General features: G+C 37.2%; 1 protein-coding gene across 1 annotated transcript in view; it reads right to left on the bottom strand.

Moving 5' to 3' along the window:
* Positions 1–23,053, bottom strand: part of ZNF536 (zinc finger protein 536) — a 182,140-nt gene that overhangs the window by 14,668 nt on the left and 144,419 nt on the right. The window contains exon 6 of the mRNA XM_068411592.1: positions 8,083–8,235. Within this exon, the coding sequence (XP_068267693.1) occupies positions 8,083–8,235 (153 nt within the window). The remainder of the gene's footprint in view (positions 1–8,082; positions 8,236–23,053) is intronic.

The following is a 23,053-nucleotide window of genomic DNA, read 5'->3' as shown; positions in this document are numbered from 1 at the left end:
TTCAAAGCAATCTTAACTGCTACTATTTCGAGGGTAGGCACTGGGAGAAGTGAGTAGGATGGAGTAAATCATCTTTGAATCTTTCAAATTTAGTATGTCAGTATTTCCTAAATTCGGTAATTGTGCAGATATTTAAATGTTATTTCATCCATTCAAATTAACAACCAGCTATGGCCCATCTAAGTCCCTGTACAAATGACAAAGCAGTGTTATAAGCTGCTGTGGGAAAAAGCCCAACCTAACCTCAACCAAACTAACCAAAAACCAGGCCAGTTTCGATGGAAAATCTCAAAGGACCCCTAATTTCCAGGACTCTACCAGCAATTGAAATAGTATACGTCCAAAGAATACTACAGGGGACAAGAGAGGTAGGCTATGATTCTTGTTAGAAGACAACCTGTTTCTATCTCATACTTTGAGGAAAAGTTTCAGAGAATTCATCCTAGTATAATGACTATCCTGGTAATATTGCCAAGAGCAGTGTCTGGATGAGTTATTTAACACTTAATATCAGTTCACATAAATTAACGTTGCCGTGTAGGAGTGAGGGAACATGACTTTTTCAAAATAATTTTCTGCATTTCATATCCAAGAGTCATTTTTCATTGTTCACAAAGGCAATGACCGTCCTGATCTTGCTAATTCTCTGGCCCTGTTTGCACCCCTGCAAACCTTTTCACAATGGAGCAGAAGGAGAGAATATTCCAGTGTGTACAATAACTAAAAAAAAAAAAAAAAAAAATCTTATAGAGAATAATTTATCTGGGCAACATAATCACAGTTCTGATCTATCTATTGCTCTGGTTTACAAGACACAAGACATCTCACAAGAACTATTTTATATATACAGTAAAACAATAAAAATTCAGTGCTGCTTGTAAAATCTGCACAAAAGCTTGGTAGATAAGTGGAAACAGACGTGTTGCCCAGTAGAAACACATCTATTTGTACAGTAGGTTGTATAAACAACACAGATGTATAATCTATGCAAGCTATCACCAGTCCTGCTCAGAATGCAATCTGATCATACCAGTCATAGGAATTATCTGCCACAGGCTGTGCAAGGAGACCACAGCCAGATTATAAATACATTTACAGATTTTAAGGCCAGAAGGGACAATTATGATCATCTAGTCTGATCTGCTGTACAACACAGGCCAAAGACCCTCAACATGATAATTCCTGCATCAAATCATAACTACAATTCAAAACAAAACTTACTTGTTTTAGTTTAAACATATTCTGTCTCAACCACAGCAATAAAGAAGAATCCAACATGTCCCTAGGTAAACTGACTGGTTACGTATTTTCACTACTCAAAATGCATGCCTCATTTCTAGCTTGAATTTGTCCCAAGTCTGCTTCCTACTACTGAACATTGCCACATTTTTCCCTGCTAGGTTAAAACAGATTTCTTAAAAAATCTATTCCCTAAGGAAGGTACTTGCAGATGGCAAACCAGTCACCTCTCCACCTTCTCTCACTCTTGAGTGGAACACTCTTCCCAGTTTTTCTGTGTTCTTTTAAATTATGGGTACCCACTAAAGCTTCAATGAAATTTCAACTTGACATTAATCTTATACAGTCCAAGACTGTGTTTACGTCCATAGCTACAGCAATCAAATAACAGTTCATATTCCTTTGCTTCTCTACCATAACCCCAGGCCCAGTTCACCAACGCCTCTAGTATTTGTTCCTTTACATTTTGCTGATTTAAAATTCATATTGTTGAAAAGAGCCCACTCGACTGAGTGACTAATCAGTGTCTCCCCGTGATTTTAGCATCTCACCGTTTTTGTGCCATTAGTAAATTTTATCCACAGTGATTTTTATATACTCTTCCAAATAACAGTGAAATACCAAATAGATTGAGCTGAAAGGACTGTTGTGAAACCACCAGTTTATGTGCCATTTCATCTCTGTATACTGTGTTTTTTTGGTGGAGGGATTGTTACATAGAACAATCTACTTTCACAAGCCTTGAGAGAAAGTGAGAAACTTGATAAAACTTTCATGAAATAAAATTGAATCAACTATGCTACCGACTCTTAATTAGTTAACAAATTCATTCTCTAATCTTACCCAAAACTTATGTCAGGGTAGTCCTTTCATAATTTCAAGGTCTTAATATTCTTTCTTTTTGGAAAAACTAGAATAGCCAGAGCTTTTTTACTACTACAAGTGCTCTGAAACTTGTTCTGTGTTTCAAGACTTGTTTTTTTAAATTAACTTTAATGATTTGGACAGCTCTTCAGCCAGGGTTTTTAAGGCTTTATCTATAAGTTATCTGGTTTCATTCATTCTAAAAAATATTAAAATGTAGTGGGCTACAGCATAACAGCCTCATTACTTAATGGCAGAACCGTATCATTGGAAAATACTTCTAAAAACCATCATGCTTCTTTTTGAGAACAGAAGATTATTTAGTCTTCTATACCATGGTTGATAATTTTTTATTCATCCTTGCCCACTATTAGCAAGATACCAATTGTTAAATCTGCCAGATCTACAGAATTTGACGCTGTTCTCCATAACCCTAATAGCCACATACATATTTTTACTATTACTTTTAGTTTCCCTTATTAAATTTCTGTACTTCTGAAATACCTATTTATATTTAGTGCTGTGGGCTTCTTTATTCATTTTTCATCCTTAACATGCAGCTTCTTAAAAATCTGTACTGCACCCTACGCTCCCACACCCCACTGAATGCCTCCACTCCTTTTTAAATAAGATTTCATAAGGAGTTTGTTTGTGGAGTATGCCCCTCTGCTCCTCACAGTGCTGCTTCTCAGTAAGTGAGGGCTGCGCGTAAGTACAAGAACCCCAACACTTAACGCTTTGGCAGCCAGTAGTGGGGTTTTGACAGTCACTCAGGGACAATGTGAGCTGCAATTTGATCCTATACATTTCTAAACAAGCCATAGTTTTCTTTCATGCAAAGCAAATGAAATCAAACATCTCATAATTCCAGAGAATACTGCTTAATGAAAATATTGAAAACATTTTCCAGCATTTTTTATTTTACCATTGAAACAGTTATTGATAACCCATTTTATCCATTGTGCAGTAGATATTTTAGAAATGAATTGCTGTATGGTTTAATTAGTTCATTATTATGCCTATTCTTACACGGTAATTTCTTTTATCATTCTAATCATTCACTTCACACTTTTTAAACCAAATGGAATATCAAAGGTTCTGTAGGATTATTTTTGGATCCTGCACATGTTTCACCACACAATTAATCTGTTTGTCAGAAATACTAGTTAACTTCTTCTCTTTACTACTTTCCTTTACTAGTGATTTTTCTCTATTATATAAGATGAAACTATCCCTATCCTGTAAAAGGACAGACTTTTGATGCAGTTTATTAAAGATTTTTCAATTGTGTACTCGGCATTACAATAAAATATTTTAATTTTTACAAAGTTTTATAATTGAATATTTTCCTTTATTTATATCTAATCTGCAATATTTATTTAGTCTTTTTACATGTCTTTACTTAGTTAAAATGCAGAGAGATAAATATGGTTGTTACTTTGCAGGGAAGATTCAGTACATTAATATAAACTGTACACTAATTCCCCCAAAGCATATATATATGTTGTAAACCTGAAGACTTTTTACACAGCTGCTTATTGCTAAACAGTGCCTTGTCCAGAAGGGGACAATCTGTGTCTCTAATTGCTGTCACTGAAGCTGAGATTCATTATGTGACTTTCCCATTAAAATGTGAGCATTAATTTGTATAATGAAATATCACCCACTGCAGTGTTCATTAGCCATGCCCTACTGTATACTGCACATTGTTAGCTACCTAGAAACTGTAGTTAATTTCACTAATGGATATTTCCCTACTTAGTGTTTGGTAGGAAATTTATACTGTAACATTACCTCTTAAACTTTTAAGGAAATTTAAATTCAATCAATTATTTTCAACAAAAGTTTGGGATGTCATTAAGACAGGAGAAAAGGCATGCTGTACAATGTTAAGGATGGGAAATCTGGAGAAATCTAGAGAAATGAAAAGTCCTTTTAGTTCATCTTAGAAATGTAAGAATAAAGGATGTTCAATACCAAAATTGTCTCCTCTTGGAGCACACATACCCATTTTCCTTAATTATTCATATTGCTCATCCCACTACAAGCGCCTTCAGAGAATGGCAACAGGCAGTCTTTTTTTAGGAAGAAAATGTGAATTGGATTCATTTAAAACAGCACCATTTTTACGGTATTTCATCAGTTAATCTAAGCAAGTTTTAAAATTGGCTAGTCACATTTCCAAGGGAAAATGCAGTAACACTGTAAATGTACATAATACATCTAATACATGTAAGATGTGTGTCATACATGTCGTAACATACTCTCAGTCAATGGACACAGCGCTGCCAAGTTTTTTCTTCCTATTCCTTTCTTTCTTAGCTTTCTTCTGTTTAGCACAACCCAAACCTTCTTCAGGGCTCTACTTTGCTGATGCACGTTATTCTTTTTTCATTACTCAAGGGATTTAACTATGCCAGTCATACTGGAAATACACCTGAGCACTTAATGGCCACACAAACTCAAACTGGTCTACATCTGCAGTAGCTTCTGAATGCTAATGCAAGGTGCAAAGAGGTGCTAGGCCTAATCTGAAACCGGCCCCTACAGAATGTGTCGATTGCCAAAGGCAGAACATAAGAAATTTTAATTTTAATTTTTTACACTTAACTGTTTCTGTGCAGTCCAAAGGCCTAGACATGTAAGTAAAAAACATGCCCATTTATTTGATTTCAGTGGGAACTGAGGGTGCTCAAGAACATAAAGAAGATGCTCAGCTCCCTGAATGAAGGAACCTTAAATTGCTGCCCTCAGAGGGGAAAAATGGAAACTCTGGAAGCATCTCAATATGACACATTATGGGTCTGAGATACTTAGATGGCTTGCTTTTTCACAAAGTCTGAGCATCTCTAAGCCTTCTGTGTTATAAGCTTCTCAGTTGTATTATATATTATTTTATAACCAGGAAGCTGAATCACAAAATGGCCAGTCCACCCACATGTCTACTATGCACTACTGGTGCACATACGTGCTTTGCCTTTGTTTCTGCATCTCTTCACAGAGAGAGCTGGTGTGAGTTGAAGTACGTAGCTTGAAGAAGCAGGACCATATAGCCCATCTCTATTCACTGCTCAACATAAACAAGTCATCTAGGAGGGCTACAAGAGTTGTCTGTCCTCTCTAAGCTCCGAGGCTCAGAAGCATTTCGCCCTGAGAGTCCTTCCTCACTTCTCTCGGGGTCATACTGAGAAACTGTCTCATCCTTCAACTGTTTTTAGAGCAAGAAAGAGCAGAAACTGAATTCACATAATTATGCTCTTTTCTTTTTGTCATATGGGAACAATCAGAAATCATATCTTACTGTCTTCCCCTTAAAGCTCTTCCTGGCTGAATATCATTGAATTAGGTAAGAAGAAAAATCCTCTACAACTGTGTGTTGGGACTCAACTGAGCGTGCTAAAGAAAACCTTGATTTTTTTTTTTTCCTTCAGAAGCTTATTATATGATAGCAAACTACACAGAAACTGAGACTCAGTGTGGAGAAGGTTGCAACCATGAAATATCCAACGGAAAAAAGACACAACCCAAGCCACTAGGCTAATTCTTCTAGAACAGAGCACAGCTTCCTCCTCTTGTGGCGGATTAAACGGCTTCTCTAGCTTTTTGGGCCAATTGCCACAGAAGCACCTCCTGGCTGGATCAGACTTTGGGTCTGGTCTTGGCATGCGTACCACACCAACCTACTCGTGTCCCTCCAAACACACAGATGTTCGAAGGAACCTGACTTCTGCTGAACTGCTTGAGCTCATCTCTAACAAACAGGTGCTGTGAGAACAAGAACAGTAATTGAGTTAATGTAGTGGAGAAACACAGTAAAGTGTTTTTTATCAGTCAGTTATATGATCCAGGCATATAATAAAGACAGAGTGTGACATGAAAGGCAGGAAACTGTCCCTGATAAGTATGAGCTAACCAATATTTGTTTAATAACTGGTATCTATTACATCATTTCCATTTACTGCAAAGCAACTTAATTTTTATTTAATAACTCTAGTAATTTGCCCATTTACATTTTTATAATATTTATTAGGATTATTTCCCATATGTAAAACGTTGCTCCATTTAAACATACTCTTATTATTTACAAATACTTTGTTTTCAGCCTAATGGAAATTGATCTTTATCTATTTTAAAATTATAATGATTTTTAAATATATTGCAAATGTTGTCTCAACAGTCTGTACGATGTTTTCTTTTTTTGTTATTTTATACATGGTTTATTTTTTCTTGTTTTAATTTTGTTTAGTCAGTTTTAATATGCAAGTTTTATGGAATATTTCCATTGCAATTAATTTACTTTCCATTAGTTCTAAGCCACAAATACCAAATGCGTAATCACTGCCATCTTTAAAACAAGAACAAAATGACCACTATATAATAAAGCAAAAGGGAGAGATAGGTATCCTCAGGTTATTTTAAACAATTTTTCTTTGCATCTCCAATAGTAAAAATGTCGAACTGTTTAAACCTCATAGTTACAAGATTATTTTCCAATAAAATAACTACCATTTATTTACTTTTACTACATTAGAGAGCACACAAATAGGGTTTTCACAGTTTCTTTTTTTTGTTTGTTTGGGGTTTTTTTACAAAGTCCAACACATGGAAAAGAATATTCCTGCCCTAGGGTGCCAAATTTTAAAATTCAGATCAAATCAGTGTGGTATACTCCTACTCCCCAATCGAAAGAAAGAAGAATAAAAATATAATGAACAAACTTTCCGATCTCAACAATGAAATTTTTTTCTTTAAATAATTTTCACCCTTCATTTTCAATTTTTCAAAATCAGGCCTCACATTCGCAAACCCAACATTAAGTATTACATCTGCACAAGCACATAGGAGAAACATGACTGCTGATTTTGGGAAGGGAGGAAAATACTGCTTATCTGGTATTTCAGTGAAATAAAAATTAAAAGTGAAGTTCTTCAAGTATGAGGTACAACTGGGAAGTATTTCTTCATGCAATTTATTTTACCTATCAATTAGAAAAGTAGCAGTAAAATTCTGAAATTCATTTAAAATGGTTTAAAAAGAAAATGACTCCACAATTACAGTGCTCACTATGTCTGTTTCCAAAGAGAAGTATCCTATATCTCCAGTTTTGCATACTCTCCCAAAGCCTACTATGATACCTAAGACTTGGAAAAAAAACAGTATCATATTGGCCATATACAGAAAAAAGTATCATATTGGCCATACACAGAATTTCTAGTGATGTCAACAGCACCTGAGGATATCAACATTGTATGCCAGATTTTACTTATGGATAGAGTAAGTCTTAAACATATACTGTGTCTCTACATGAACCTTGTTTTAAGCAAACAAGGTAATACAATTTAAATGGAGTGGTTGTAGTTTACTAGTATCCAGAGAATCCAGACCAGTAGTAAGTCTCTGTAGGGTAGAAATGCTGTGATTGTTACTAAAATAAGACATAGTAAGTTTTACCATGGTGCAACACATGATAAGTTTTACTACTTACAAATATTAAGGTCGGGTGAGTTCTAGTGAAAAAAAAATGGAGATCCATGAAGCTGATGTATTCATATGAACAGTGAGAGGTTAAAAATGAGCATGTTAAATGGAACAAAAATAGTAACTCTGAGAAAAACATACAGAATCCCTAAGCAGATGCTAAGGAAGGCCTTTGAAGCAGTTAGTATAACTAAGTCTGAAACCAACAGGCTTATGCCTATTGAAGGACAAGGGTAATTGAAGGAAACAGTGATGAAGCAGAGAAGGAGACAGAAATAACCTCAACTGGGAAAAGATGATTCTATTAAAGTGGTCTTTATCCAACAACACATTCCTTGTGCTTTTATTTAAGACTATCATATATATCTTTCTCAAAAGACTTCCTCCAACTAATGAGTCCAAATCTACACTGGGAATTTAAGGCTCCCAGCCACATATTATGTTAACCCCCACACACACATGGCATGTGTCAACAGTGCTCCGCTCACTTGTTCCTCTCACCTGTATGTATTCTCAAGTGGACCTTTAAGTGATGTGATGTTCTGAAAGTTTTTCCACAATATGGGCAGTCTTTCATGGCAGAACCAAGGCTCCTGTCTCTCAGTAAAGCTGGCTGCTGGACTCCTACAGATCTCCCAGCTTCTTCTCCAATGTCTGCAACACAGAAATGTTCTCACATCACTTCAGCACATGTCAGAAGTTGTTCTCACTAAAACTGCTAACACAACACAAAGTTAAACATGTCAATACTACACCTGTCTATTTCATTCTTTAAATCTGACAGAATGCTGACAATTCATGTATTTTCTTGTTATTGTCTTAAATTATTTCATCTTTCCTATCATCATTTTAAGCAGCATATGGTACCTTTATATTGAACTGAATTATACAAGAAAAGAAACAGCTGTGTCAGCAGCTGGTTTGATATCTTCTTTTGCTTAGTTCCTATTAATTTTTCCCCAAAAAGTTTTAGATTGTTTTGTTGAATCTATTTAATTTATAAGTATTGTGAAAATCTGTATGCTTTTAGAGGGAAAAAGTTTGCATCAGTATATTAAAGCCTCCCAAAGCAACAGAATTGCAGTGACAAGGGAGTTGAACAGCAGTGGCGATGTCTACACACAAAGCTAATCAACTTCCTTCTGCAGCTTTTCAGCATTGGAGTTACGGCACACAACGTAGTGAGTGACCTAGTATCATGGGAAAGGCAATGAAAAAATTGGTCAGATGAGGGAGAATTCCTTCTCCCTCTCACCCGCAGCTCCTGAGTTTTCTCCTTCAGTGTTCACAGCTACACTTAGTCTTTGCATCATAATACAATGGGTGAGACTCCAGGACATCTCTTCTCTCTCCTGATATAAAGAAAGTCATTCTCAGCCATCTTGAATAAGCTGTTACTATCCAAGCAGACTATGAACAAAATAACTTACAGAAGACTGACATAAAAATTGCAAAAATGTAGGGCATTTTTAAAAAGTCATTATTCAAACCACACAAGACTAATCTATCATCTTGTACTTACAGGGTCATGTAGTATCACATCTATGTATCAATTCACAATTTCACCAAGAAGTACCATAGCAAATGTTGAAATTCTGAACCAGATTTACACTACTGGCACGGCACAGAGGTGCAATACACATGGACACATCATCACACCCCTATGCAAAAGCTGAGCTATCTGGGTTATATTGAGGTGGGGAGCATACAGTTAAAATCCGCATGCAGAGTCTTGATTATTTCAACCATAAACTAGTGACTAAAAAGGTTCTGTCTTTACCCATTTGATATGTAACTAAAGCTGTCAGGAAACACAGTGCAGTTTACACAGCATTGCCTTTTAAATGGAAGTGATGGGACATAAGAAAGACTTAAACATTTGGCTCTAATAAAAACTATTCACACAGTAGCAGAGACCCAAATACCACATTTCTGGAAAAGGTAACGCTAACATGTATTTCATTATTTATTATAAAATGGTCCTTCTAAACTATTTCGCTGAAGCTGAAAGGGATGATAGAGTGATTTTAAAAAAATATATATATATAAAAATGCTTATCTTAGTCATGTATTTAATCAGGCTGTTGCTAGTCTTCAAAAGGCAAAATCTGATAGTTTTCTCATCACATTCTTGTTTAACATTTTCTGATTGTTCTTAGACTGAAGACTTAAAGGACAATATTTAAGTTAGAAATCTAGTAACTGTCATTTTGAATTATTCACAAGTATGTAAAGTAACATACTACAGGACTTTATTTTGTCTTTAGGAGTCCAGGAAAACATATATAGGTGCTAGTCTATAATTCCAATCTCCCTAAAGAGTTTAGATTTTACCCTTTTCTTCTCCTCAAAAGTTGTATTTAATCATGTTTTAAGCTGCCTTGGGAAAAAATGAATTCCTAAGTGCAAAAAAGATTTTTCTGAAGTGCAAAATACAGAATGCATGATGAGAAACTGCAGGGTTTTATTTTGGTTTTCAATAAATACTATATGAGCATTATAGATAAATATATAGATAAAGCTAACAAGCCACTCAGAAGGAATTTACCAAATAAGTCTACTAGTTATGTTTTGCTATATGTCACTCTAAATGATGGCCTGTTATCCATTTGCCTTTTATCTTTCTATCTAGAATATGTGTGGCCCAATAAAAAAGAATAAATTTGTAAGATAAACAGCTCGCTTTGCAGATTTAAGAGTCTAATTTTCACTTTACACAAAATTGAATTTTTTCAAGGCAGCGAGACGATGGAGTTTACTCTAGCACTAATCCCTCTGAAAAAGCAAACTGAAAACAACAATGAAGCAAAGAAAGATGTGGGTGGTCTGAGGAGTTTTCTTTTAGATTTAAGTAGACATACAGTAGATAGATAGCTCCAAGGGCTTTGCTCCAACAGGGGCCTTACCTTGAAGAATTTTTCTTCCCACAGTGAAAGCATTCCTAAGACTTTAAAGCTGGGCTGAGGGGTTTTCTTTTGAATTCCTCTGCCTACAAAGTCCACCGAAGCACTGGAGGCCATCGCTACCTGAATGAGCAGCTTTACATCTAAGTTCTTTTATTTCAGACAATGAAAAGATATCCTCAAAGCTGCTGACTCTCCCCATCAAATACTACCCCAGCTTCTTACTAGGGCCCGATTTTGGCAAATTGTACCTATTTGTCAAGGCACTTAAGTTTAAAATGTGCTTAACTTTAAAATGCATTTAAGTCTCACTGGCTCTGCTACCAAGGTTTTTTTATACTGGGTCTCTTAAAGCAATCTATGGAAAGTGAAGGGGGGAAAAGTGACACAGAAAAAGGAGAAGAGATCAGCAAGGGAAAAGTTAAGCAGCAAACTGGTAAATACAGACTATGCCAACAACAGTATATGTGTGGAGTGAAAAATCTTCAGCGCTACCAATAATTGTGTATTCTACACCTCTGATGTCCCCTTTCTCCATCTATTGAGACCCCCTTCCGAAGTAGAAACTCGCAGTTCTGTTAAATTGTGCAAAACTGTAGTAATGTTTTACAGACCTCCTGAACTAGGATTAGTCCAAGCAAATAAATTTAACTTATGATTTACTTGGGATTTGAGCTATGGTTTTTGGGCTGCTCAATTCCGAGGATAAAAGATCAGGAAGGAAAGAGAACAGTTACTTATCTCACAGCCATTGTGGTTCACTGAGTTATGTGGTCTACGTGATGTGCACTCGATGCATGTGAGATTAGACTGCTTTTTTACTCTCTACTTCCATTATAGGCAGGTCTATGTCCTGAATGTCTTCCTGCCCATCCCTACCTTTCCTGATTGGAGTGCAGGAAATAACAGAACAGAGTATAAAATATTGCATAGATGTACATGCTGGATGTATGGCTTCCGAGCCTTGTCTCTGAACTTACTTTTGCTGAGCTTTCCTTTCACTTTGAAAGCATCTATTCACAGCAGAAGTCATGGATAGAAGTGCAAAAAGCAACATTCAGTTCTACATATGAAACTGGTCTTTGTGTCAGTATAAGGACAAGGCAACATCTGTGAGACCTCCAGCTGCTACGTATGCTGTACCTGCTGGGCAGGCAGATACCACTCCGTGGCACAGGACACAGAGGAATTCAGCCATGAAGCAGCTTCTGGGGTGGTATGACAGGGACATCTCTTGCGTACCATGCCTCAGCTACACTTAACTGACTGTGCACATGCTCTCATGGGACAAATGCAAGGAAAGAAAGTTCACTTTAACATCCGTATCAGAAGGTGGCAATTAGCCGCCTACCCAAAGAGTCAATTCAGCCAAGATGTGAGCAAATCTATTTGCCACACAGACTGAAATTAAAATTAAGCAATCCGTAAGATCAGTATTTGAAGGACTAGCCCTTCTTCAGACAGATGCCCACTTCTCAGGAGAGGAGGGACAAAAAGTCACCCCTCCTTGCCTAGCATGGAGATGACCCATGTAGTGCTGCAGGCTGCTTTCACATCCCTGCGGTACCCGGAAAGGAAATTTCCACAGAGCCACATAATCTCAAACAGTTTTGAGCCAGGAGCACTTTTACAGTAGCCAGTTAAAAGAAAGTAAGAAACACACCAGTGAATCCTTTTTTACAGCAGATATCTTGCTAGGTATCAGAAACGATCTACCCAGAAATGAGCCACTGCCACGGCTGGCAATGTCCTCAGCACACAGATAGAGATGCCACAGAGGCACAGTGGATATTTCTAGAAAACAGAAGACAAAGTGTACTCAAAGCAGAAGCTATCTAGCCAGTCATACGAAGAGCAAAAGAAAAAGAATTACTTGAAATTTCCATATATGTTCTGTACAATTGGTCTACCTGTCTGGGATGAGTCTATACACATGATTAGAAAAGGACTGATTGCTTTTGTAAAAAGCAACCTGTTTTCAGTTGGTTAGGCAGCAGCACTGACTTCAGTCATGTTAGCAGCCAAATTTTCAAAGGAGCATCTACATACATGTCTCAAATTTTAGCGGAGTATTTATTGGCTGCATGTATGTGAAAGTGCAGGGACTCACAAAGAGGTACTTTCACTTTCAAAGGATCTTAATTGCAGTCCTCATACAGAGTAAATTATCAATGAAGTCAGTTGGAATTTGACAACACAAGGATTGCCAAATTAGCCAAAACCAGGCAATCACATGGAAAAGGTAATCAACTCACAAAATGGTAATCACACTTACAAGTATGTGTTTGCTCTTGCACATTTTTCAGACATTATTAAAGAACCCTTTGAAAATGTGGCCAGAAGACTTTAAAGCTGCACATAATCCCAGGTTTTCATGTATTTCTGAAGTTCAAAATATTTGTAGTTCTTTAGAGCTGTCTGTAAAAGTTAATGAAACATGGTGCAATGAGAAGTGGTAGTGACCACAGTTATTTTTTTATGATCTATAAACCACCCAAGATTAGCCCATCTTGTGGCAGGAAAACTTACATCCTGAATCTAATGTTAAGAAGGGACTTAGAAGATACTCAGTGTATTAATCCTGTCACTGCTGTCACCTTTACACAAGTATGCCTGGACTCAACCGTCTCATTCCCTGGGAAGCAGTACGGGATACACAAAGTTTTGGGGAAAACATGCTTTACCTTTCTTGCTTATTCCTTAGAAAAAGTTTTAGTACTGAAAATAGTGGAAAATACAAATATAATTAGGGATATAATTAACAATATTTTTCTAGCTACCTGAAGTAGCTTCAATGTAAATGAGAACAGAATCTGGCCCAGTGCTCATAATTTGAAATTAGAGTCCTATTAGCAGATGTCACTACACTTTTTTGCTAGCAAAGTTCATGGCTTAAAATGAAAGAGTCTAACTTTACTAAATATTACAGTTATATTTTAGGCCTCCGGAAAGAGTTACTAATGTCTTAAGTCAGGAACAACTTGCTGTCTCTATTGTTTCATCAAGGATTTAGGTTTTATAATGACCATATATGGGAATCTTAAACTGTTAGGCATTAATATGGATTGGCAGAGAATTTGTTTAAACAGAGAGCTATTTTAGAAGAGAATTGGAAAGGAGGCCTATTAGTGAGAAAGCAGCATTCACATTGTTTGTATTATTAGAAATAAAGACTATACCAAAGGTTCCACTGGTAAATAAAAAGATACTGCTTCTGACATCAGACTTCCCACTTAGCCCTCTGAACCACACGGGCAAACAAAAGGCACAAACTGCCCTGCCTCTGCTACTGACTAGGACATTAGCAGATTTAAATTAAAAATACAATCTGAATTGAACTGAAGTAAAATGCCCATAACCATTTATATGAGATAAGACTTGCAACATTTAGAAGTGGGCAAATGGCAGCCACAGCCAATACCTCGGGCTACAAGGGAGCTATCTAGGCATTATTTCAAGTGCAAGAGAAAGGGAGTCAAAATATTCTAAGGCATTTCTTAGTAACTGTTGGGCTGGTGACTTGGGGGCAGCACACACACCTTAAGCCCATACCTGGAGCACGACACACTTGAAGATTGGTGGTTTCCACACCCCATGGGTGCAAAACACTTTGCATGACAATACTGCATCTATGCAAATGTCAGTTATAATTTAATGCTTTTCAGTGTGGTATGCATTCTGAGGAACACACAACAGGCTCTATATACAGCACAAAGAGACATCAATAGACACTTAACCAAAATTAAGCTTTTGTTTATAACAAAATGTTTCTTATCCTGTTTTTTCATTTTAACCAAATCCCCTACAGAGTTTTTGTTTTGGAGTTCTTACCAGTCTTACTTTTCAAATTGTTCTAAAACTTTAAAACCTTTTAAGATAATCAAAGTTCAAACACAGTTTCTGAGTGCATCATTTTAGCTGCCTAATTTGTTTGAAGAATTGTGTGACCAAAAGACATACAAAATCAGATGTACTACTTAAAAAACAGGGTTAGTTACTTGCCATTAACTTACAGAGCTCAGCTTGGACTGAAAACTAAGCACATTGGAAAAAAAAAGATTTTTTTGGAAAGAACTTTTTCTGCATGAGACCCTTTTAACTGTGTCTTTTTTTTTTTTTTTAAAGAAAGAAGACATCTTAAGCACCTTACAATAGCTTTCATTTAACAGCTGGCAGAAGGAAATTCACAGAACATTGGCCTGTGTCTTTCTCTTTAACCAGCTGAGTGATCCAAGCTTTTAATAAAGCTGTTCCAATTATTGTAAAAGTCATCTAGTACCTTATAGCCACAAATATTGACAGTTTATTGCACAACGCATTCATGACATTTGAAGGTCACATCATACATAATACATACACTTTTATAAAAGTGTCTGGAACAAAGAGATACATGATCAGCAATTACATCTTACCATTTGAGGGTATGATTTTATACTTGTTTAAAATGAAATACTATACGAAATGCAAATTTTTAATACTACACAAAATAGTTCATTTTCTGTATTTATTGTTTTATTAATCAGCAATACTGAGTTCAGTTGTACGAAATCAATGGAATAAGGTCCATGACCGTTGAAGATTACAGTTAAATATAATTATCCTGCAAACCACCACACATATTCTTAGCTCAGCATGAGAAGAAAGTAAGCTTAAAACTTTAATCTTGCTACTGTATACCTCTGCAGCCCTACTGCATTCAATGTAACTTCAACACTTAGATTTGAATCAGGACCTTAGCATATGATTGAAATATTAGTTTTGATAAAACTGAATCAAAACGAAACTGAAAAGAGTGCTGAAAAATTTTTTTTTTATATACACACATGCAGGCATATCAAACTTCTTCACGCTCTTCCAGTGCTCATGACTTTTAAAGCCATTCTAAAATTACAGGCACAGGCACAAATGGTGTAAGTTGCAATTTATGCAGTCAGACCTGTGCACAGTCCTTCAATGAAGTCAACAAACATCAGAAACACACAGAGCATGGCCATGAGAGTGCTTTCTTTGGTTAAATAGTCTTCACTTTTATGGTATCACCACTAGATCCTGGAACCTCTAGCTACCTAATGAGAGCTGAGCTTGCACCAAATGACCACGGATCACTACATTGTTCCCTCTAACGCCATTTTTGCTGGCTTGTTTCAAAATCCTGCTATCTTCTTTCCTAAGCTCTTCATGTGCAAGACATTTCCACCATCCAACTCCTTCATTGGCTTTTCAGTTCTGCTACTCCAAAATCATGGCTTTGAAATCCCACTTCCTTAATTTGACTGTATAGATCAAAGCATTTCATATCCCAAATCAGAGAGTTTGCCAGATGAGGTTAATGAAATTCCACTAGACTTGTATAATCTTTCTATGGGAAAAGTGAATGCTTTAGAAGAGGATGTACTTCATCATTTATCAGAACTGAGTCTGTTTGCTATCTTGAATGTAATGCTAGTTACTCTTTGTGATGAGCTTCTGCTTGTTCTTCTTTCTTCAGAAGTGCACATCTGAGCTGCCAGAACATCTTATTGTACTTCTTTGTCCAGAACATGTATCTTCACAAGCAAAGCAGATACTTACTCTTTGGATCAGCAATGCTAGTCTTAAATATGTACTCATGGATCTTTCCTTGGTATTTTGCCAACGTTCTTTGTCATCTATCCTCAAAATGTACTCTGGTGTTCATTTATACTTCTGATAGCAATGTTAGCTCCTAAACCTTCCATATGACATACTTTCCATGGTTTCCTCCTCCTTTTCTTAAAACAAGCTTAGAATATTCTGGATTTTTACCAACTCTTCATGCCAACAGCAGTCAGTGATTCTCATGTAAGCCTGCCTCACTAGTTTTCTTACCCAAACCCTTGACTCACCTGTGTTAGCTTTGATCCTGTCACCTAAATTTGAAATGGGCACTTCATTACTGACCAGAGAGGATGAAGTCTTTCCACACTTCATACAGATTGTTTAGTGCTTTTGGAAAAAATTCCAGTGGGGAATCTAAGCAGAGAAGCTATCCAACTGGATCATCTTTTGGATTTGTATGTGTTATTTGTAGGCAGGTGTTCAGGTACCAGATGGCCTTAAAGCCCATACTACTTAGGTTATAGCAGCTTCTACAGGCTGTCTGCATCATATTCCCATCTCTGAGATTTGCAGAGTTGCTACATGGAGCTTGATAAACACTTTTACCTAGCATTGCTCTCCTGATGCCAAGGCTAGATCAGATATCCAATTTGGGAGAGTTGCCTTACGTCCCTCTTTAATTAAGTACTCGTGATCTCCCACTCCTGGGATGGATTGCTATTGCTGATTAAGCTCCAGAAGTACGGATCTGTGGAGGCAATTTCATGAGGGAGAAAATGAAGTTGATAGCTAATCAACTAAAACAACCATTAACTGGACTTCTGTGAATGAATATATTGCCGCCTTCTTGCTTTCATACTTACCCTGCTTCTTCCACATGTTAGCATCTCTACATACCTATAAACCAAACAGGTAAGGTATACTTCATTATGACCTCTATGTTATTCCTAAACTACATGTGGGACAAACAGAATCATTTGGTACAGTGTACAGGCTACACTATGAAGAAAATCCAAGATGGTGTCAGTAAACTGTAGAAAGATGGTGAATCTGGGTGGAAGAGAGTGGTATTGAACCTATTTTCTCTAGGTTCTTCCCATGTGCCCAACAATGTGGAGTCTGGGAGATTTTAAAAGGCAAAAATTAACACCCAACTCCACATAGTTTTCAAAATCCATTAATATCTTTTAAATCTTTTGAGTACCTGTATGGAAATATTTAATAACTACACCAGCCAAGTTTCACCTTGAGTTGCTGGGCTTAAACAAATCCAAAAAACAAACAAATCATTTTTTCAAGTCAGAACCACAGACTTGCCTAGATTATAAGTAGCTCTCTGGGCATCAGGTTTCATTGGAGAAGTTTGTGCATACTATTGATTAAGAAAAGTCCTTTTCATTCTTATTATCTTATCACAGGGTGGCAAAACCAGCAGAGAAGTGCCAGTAGCAGGTCATCAGATTTTATAAAAATTAATTTTAATAAAGAAAAATGTAAATTATTTAAAAATATCACAGGAACGTCTTTCTGTAGACACCAGTAAGAAAGAAACCAACAACAGAATTAAAGATTGCCATTCCATTTTCAGATTACTGACTACAGAGGTGCTGACAGAGTCTCCAAAATGTGAGCAATGTCACGGTGTGTGTTACAACACTTGGACAGACTATGATATAGACTTTTCTAGTATCTGTATTTTCTTAGTTTTTACTTTCCAGTGTTGCCTTCAAACTAAATGACTGCTCTGAGATAATACAAATACCTCTGTAAATCATTTTTCTCCTGTTTAACTTGTTTGGTACATGCCACTTCAGTATTAACTTCCAACTTCTTTCCCCATTTCACAAAAATTGAGCTGTACTTGAAGAAATACTTACGAGCAACTCTGAACTGCTGAATCTATTTTACTAGCGCCCTTTGTCTATAAATAAAATATGTTAATTACATGAGTTTTGCTATAACGGAAAAGTATTGATTAAATTCATTACTTCTAATCTTGAGAAGGGATCCTTTTAACTGTTCAGTATTTTTTTTTCCTCATTGGTTTAACAGTGTATTGTGGGCATACTGAGATCATGATGTCTTTAAACATGATATTCTATGAATGGGCTCATTTATTTTTTTATACTAATTATGTATCTCAAAAAGTACATTACTAGGTCAACCTGTATCCATGTTTTGTAAAATAGCCTTAAAGTACACTGATACAATAACGTGTTATTTGTGTGGCGTAAACATATGAAATGCTGCCTATGGAGCTGCTATATCAATAATCCAGTTTCCCTTTTCTACAATGAAAATACAAAATTTTTCATCTGCACTCTCCTGGTAAAAAAAGATCAAAAATACTATTTTGAACGCTCTCCTCTGATTCAGCTGAGCTTGTGGCAATAACTGGTTTAGGCATAGGCTTCAGTATGCTGGAATGATCCTGAAACTAATTTTGCATGTGTTGGAGTTGGACCGTGGCCATGCACGTCAGTATGCTGGAACAGAGTTATCTAAATCCTGAGCCTTATTTTACATGTGCTGGTGTTGGACTGTGGCCCTGCAATCTTTTAGGTCTCCATCTGCAGCTATCAAAGCCAGGGCGTGCCCAGCCACTCGCTACTGCTCATTGCTTTCCTTCCATGGGAAAGCTACAGGCTCGCAACCACCCTCCCACACATCGGTGTGACTGGGAGCTCTTCAGAGTCCTGCAGGTCTCATCAACCTTACTCTAAAGCCTCTTTGCTGCCATGGCCGACCTTTTGCAGTGCATCACACTTCTTATATCACTATAATCCTAGATAGTTATCAAGTCCCACATCATTGATGAGAAATATCAATCTCTCGGACAGATGTTCCCTCAGATTCAGTGAGCTAATTCCTCTTTCAATACCAGGTAAAACAACCTACTAATTTTTAAGCAAGCTATGGAGACCACAGCTCCCAGACTGATGGAGGGCTCCCTCCAAGTTTCCCAGCCTGACAGTGCTTTCCCTGCAACCATCAGCCAAAGGGATTTGAAGTCCAGACAGTCTAGTCAGAAGCTAGGAGTTGTTTTCTTCTGGGAGAAGGTGACAAGAAAAGACAAGATCAGGCACTCAGAAACCACATTCCTCAAAAAATACAAGAAACACTGGCCGTGCACAAATCTGGAACACCAACACAGAGGCAGTAACGGGGACTGAGCAAAGCAAAGGTAGCGGTACAAAGTACTCATCACTCCCTGAAGATGAACTGGTAACCTCAAGGGACATACAGGCTGATGGTAACACGGTACAGAGTTTTTTGCAAGCTTTCTTCCACTTGTTTACAGTTCCTCCACATTAATCCACCAGAAAATATATATTTTAACCCATGAGGAGCATCTATAAAATTAGAAGATAATCCAGACTAAATTATTTGCAAGCACATTTCTCTACCAGAAATTAATAACATTCTGTCTCTATGGAACCTACCAAACTGAGGAAAAGACCTCACACTAAGTTCAAAATTAGACATTCAAATGAAGATCGTGCATTCTTCTATGACTGGACAGACACAAGTTAGCTTACTGTCTGCCTCAGAGACAGAGGAAGACTTATTTTAGAAGAAGGAGGGTTGTTCCATTTCTTAACTTATTAGCAATGCACTTTCTTCAAATTCCAACAGTAAAAGAAATTCAAAACCCAGGTAGTCTGCATGCACAGAAGCACCTTTTGTTTAATAAATAATTCAACCATGTATTCCTTTTTAATTTAAAAATGGTCTGACTGAACAGTCAACAGAGTGAACTAAAGTTGGCAAAATACAGTGTTGAAAAATTAAAAAGTGTATTCAAGGCCGTATTAATTTGCTTCACTTCTCTCATACTGGAGAGACAGACTGTGCTAAGTTCTAGCTTTTTTCTTTTTCTTTAACATTTTACACAGACAGTCACATGATGCCCACTTGATTTTGAAAGCTGCCTTGCCCCCAAATCAGTCTGTCTCTCTTTCTGTTACCAGCACAGCAGCCACTGCTCCTCTGCCTCACAAACATCAACAGAAATTCAGCCAAAATGTTCTTGTGAGCTCCTCTGCCATGCCTCCGAGGGCCAGACTTAACTATCGACCATCTTGGAAAACAGAGATACTGTAAAACATTCTGGAAATATTCAGGCCATCATCTGAACGACGGTCCTATATTTTAATAAGTGCATGGTAAAGTACAGGAAACACATCTGGCTGCAGAAGTCTGCAGATAATGATGCAATGAAATCCATCCTGGGACTGAATTTGTAACACATTCTTGCAAACGCATACAAATGCTTGGAATCAGTTGAGTGCATTTGGTACTGACTGATCCTTTTGAAGACAGTCAAAAGCATATAACACTATCTTAAATACAAATTCACAGGCTCAGTTTCTCTTAACATGAAATTCTTAGCAGTAAGCAGCTGAGGGTAAGAAGGAAAAAAGTGAATAGATTCAATTCTTACACTTAGCCTTCTGCACCACAACGTTTAAAAGAATCTCTTGAACCTTAGAGCAGACAGCAAGGAAAAAGTAATGCTGTGGTGAAACCTCCTTATTTCAGATTCCTTGAGAGCTACCCGTTCCCCTACATGTCCCAAAGCAGCAGCAGGTACTTAATGCCTTCCTAACAAAGCACAACCTTTTAGTCTCCACTCTGCTGTGCGTTTGATTCCCATCACTGTGATTGGCTTTACAATGTTTTGCACCCTTTCTGATCAGCATCTTCGGAACCAATGACCACTCTGTAACCATCACGCAACATCCACCAACACGAAATTACCAGCTTGATGACACTCACGTGACATTAAATGCTGACAGAAGGAAGCCTTATCTCAGAAAGGTACGCTATGCAGGAAAAGATCTTTACAGGGAAGGAGAATAGGGGAAACCTAACCCTTACAAAGTAACGCTGACTTTAAAGAAAACGACTCAGCAATAGCACATCTTTCAAAGTGGATGTACTTATTTAAAACGCATCTTCTTAGAGCCACAGCATGATAGACATGAGTTGTATTTGGAAGAGAGAGAAGTTTCACAAGTACCTCTTGAATAATTCCACAGCATATGGAGGAAGAACAGCTTTTCACCAAATTTTCACTATTCTGAGCAGTAGTAAAATTACCTGCAGTATATAGGACGAAAACACTAACCAGACCAGATAAACACTGTACAGATAGGAAACTTTCAATACCTTGCTCTGTTGTGACAAAACAGCCTATGAATTATATGTACAAAGTAAATCTCTGAATCTGACAAAACACATCAGGATAACTATAGAGATTGTTTAGACCCAAACTCCTCCCCTGCAAGTCAGAGAGTCATAAGGTTTTAATTTTGGCCAATTAGTAGCTTACATTGAGATGCTATGCAATAAGCACCATCTCAGCGAACAGACTAATTTAAACTCTGAGAATGCAGGCTACTGCATTTGTGGAGACATGTTTCCATGCCTTTTCAGGATGGTACTAGTGGGAGCCACTCCAATAGCCTGGCAAGCCCATGCAGAATTTGGTACATAACAAACTGGCTTGCAACAGATTACATTTGAAAGCTGTCTACAGTGGGACTGGCCAACCTAACAAACTAACGTATGGGGTTGAGAAAAGGTGAACGGCAGTATAAACTGGTCAAATGAAACTGAAACAGTTTCAACAATTTTACTAGTACTGGTAAAATTCTACAGATTCTGTGATATCTCACTACAGATGTGTGCCCAGTCATGAGGGTCATACGTATTTGTTTTAAAAAAGGGATCCTGTTGACTACTGGGCACTGGAGCTTGCTGATACGTGCTGAAACATTTTAATAAAGGGTGTACAACCAAAACCTGTCACTGCTTAAGTCGTTAACTCTATACTGCTATCATACCAAGTTTCATCATAAAACTGTGGAAGAGTAGCATTGTGTATTTAAAATAAACAATGATGGGAAGATGCAACTTAGGAAAGGCAGCTCAGATAACGGACAAGACGCTGATGAGCGTTGTAGATCAGTGGAATCACATTCCAGAAAAGAACTGCTGGATAGACCATCACCTGCAGCACTGCTCTGGTGAGTGCTGTTCACCAAACAACGTACTTCCTTATCTGTATTCAAGGGTCCTTGTCAATTAATATTTGTTTTAGTTGCACTGAATCACTGCTCATCTACTAAGATATTATTTCATTTTTTTTTTTAAGAAATTCCTTTCTTCTTGCATGCACTCTCACCACAGTTTTTCTGAAGTATGAGAGTAAACACACAATCCCTATGATGGCAATTTCCATTCATAGTTTGACAACTAAATGTTGTGGTGTTACTTGAAACTCCTGCCTCTTATCTTTCAATTTTTCTTTAGGGAAAAACAGCACAGAAATATATTCTGTCATCTACTTGAAAAGGTGCAGTATAATCCACCTATGATAATTGCAATTTTTGGAATTAAGACTGTGATCCAAAACAGCAGTATGATCTACAATTTTAACCACAGCTATTACAATAAATGAAACCAAACATAGTGATTCTCCATACATTTACCTTTATTCTGACAATGTTTTGCAAGACTTCTGGCTGAGAATGCTTTGCATCAGTAAACTTTATTGAAAATATTCCCTGAAAAATATGCACCATAAGACCATAGTCAAAGCAGAATTATAGACAGGAGATGGTATGTGTCCAGATCTTTCTTTGCTTTTCATCAGTGGTGCAGAAGTTGCAAGCCATCAAATGTTTTAAATATCTGAGGGTCTTCTGATGGCAGACAACCAGCAACATAAGATCAGTTGGGAAATTAACTGCCTTAGAGTGCCCTAAAAATCCTCCTGACCAGACCTTTTGATGTATTGTTTCAATTTATATTTGCACCCTTCCTTTCTTCAACTACACTAGTTTCTCCAGGTAACAATAGGCCACTGTCCCTTTGAGTATCTGCCACCGATGGAGTTCTAGTGCAGAGTTAAAATGGGGTGCGATCCACCATGAAACATGACAGAACCCAAAACTTACTCATCCCTCCAGAAGTGTCACAACAAA

The sequence above is a fragment of the Nyctibius grandis genome, chromosome 12 (assembly GCF_013368605.1).
Source record: "Nyctibius grandis isolate bNycGra1 chromosome 12, bNycGra1.pri, whole genome shotgun sequence".
Lineage (NCBI taxonomy): Eukaryota > Metazoa > Chordata > Aves > Nyctibiiformes > Nyctibiidae > Nyctibius > Nyctibius grandis.
This window is presented reverse-complemented; position numbering and strand designations above follow the sequence as displayed.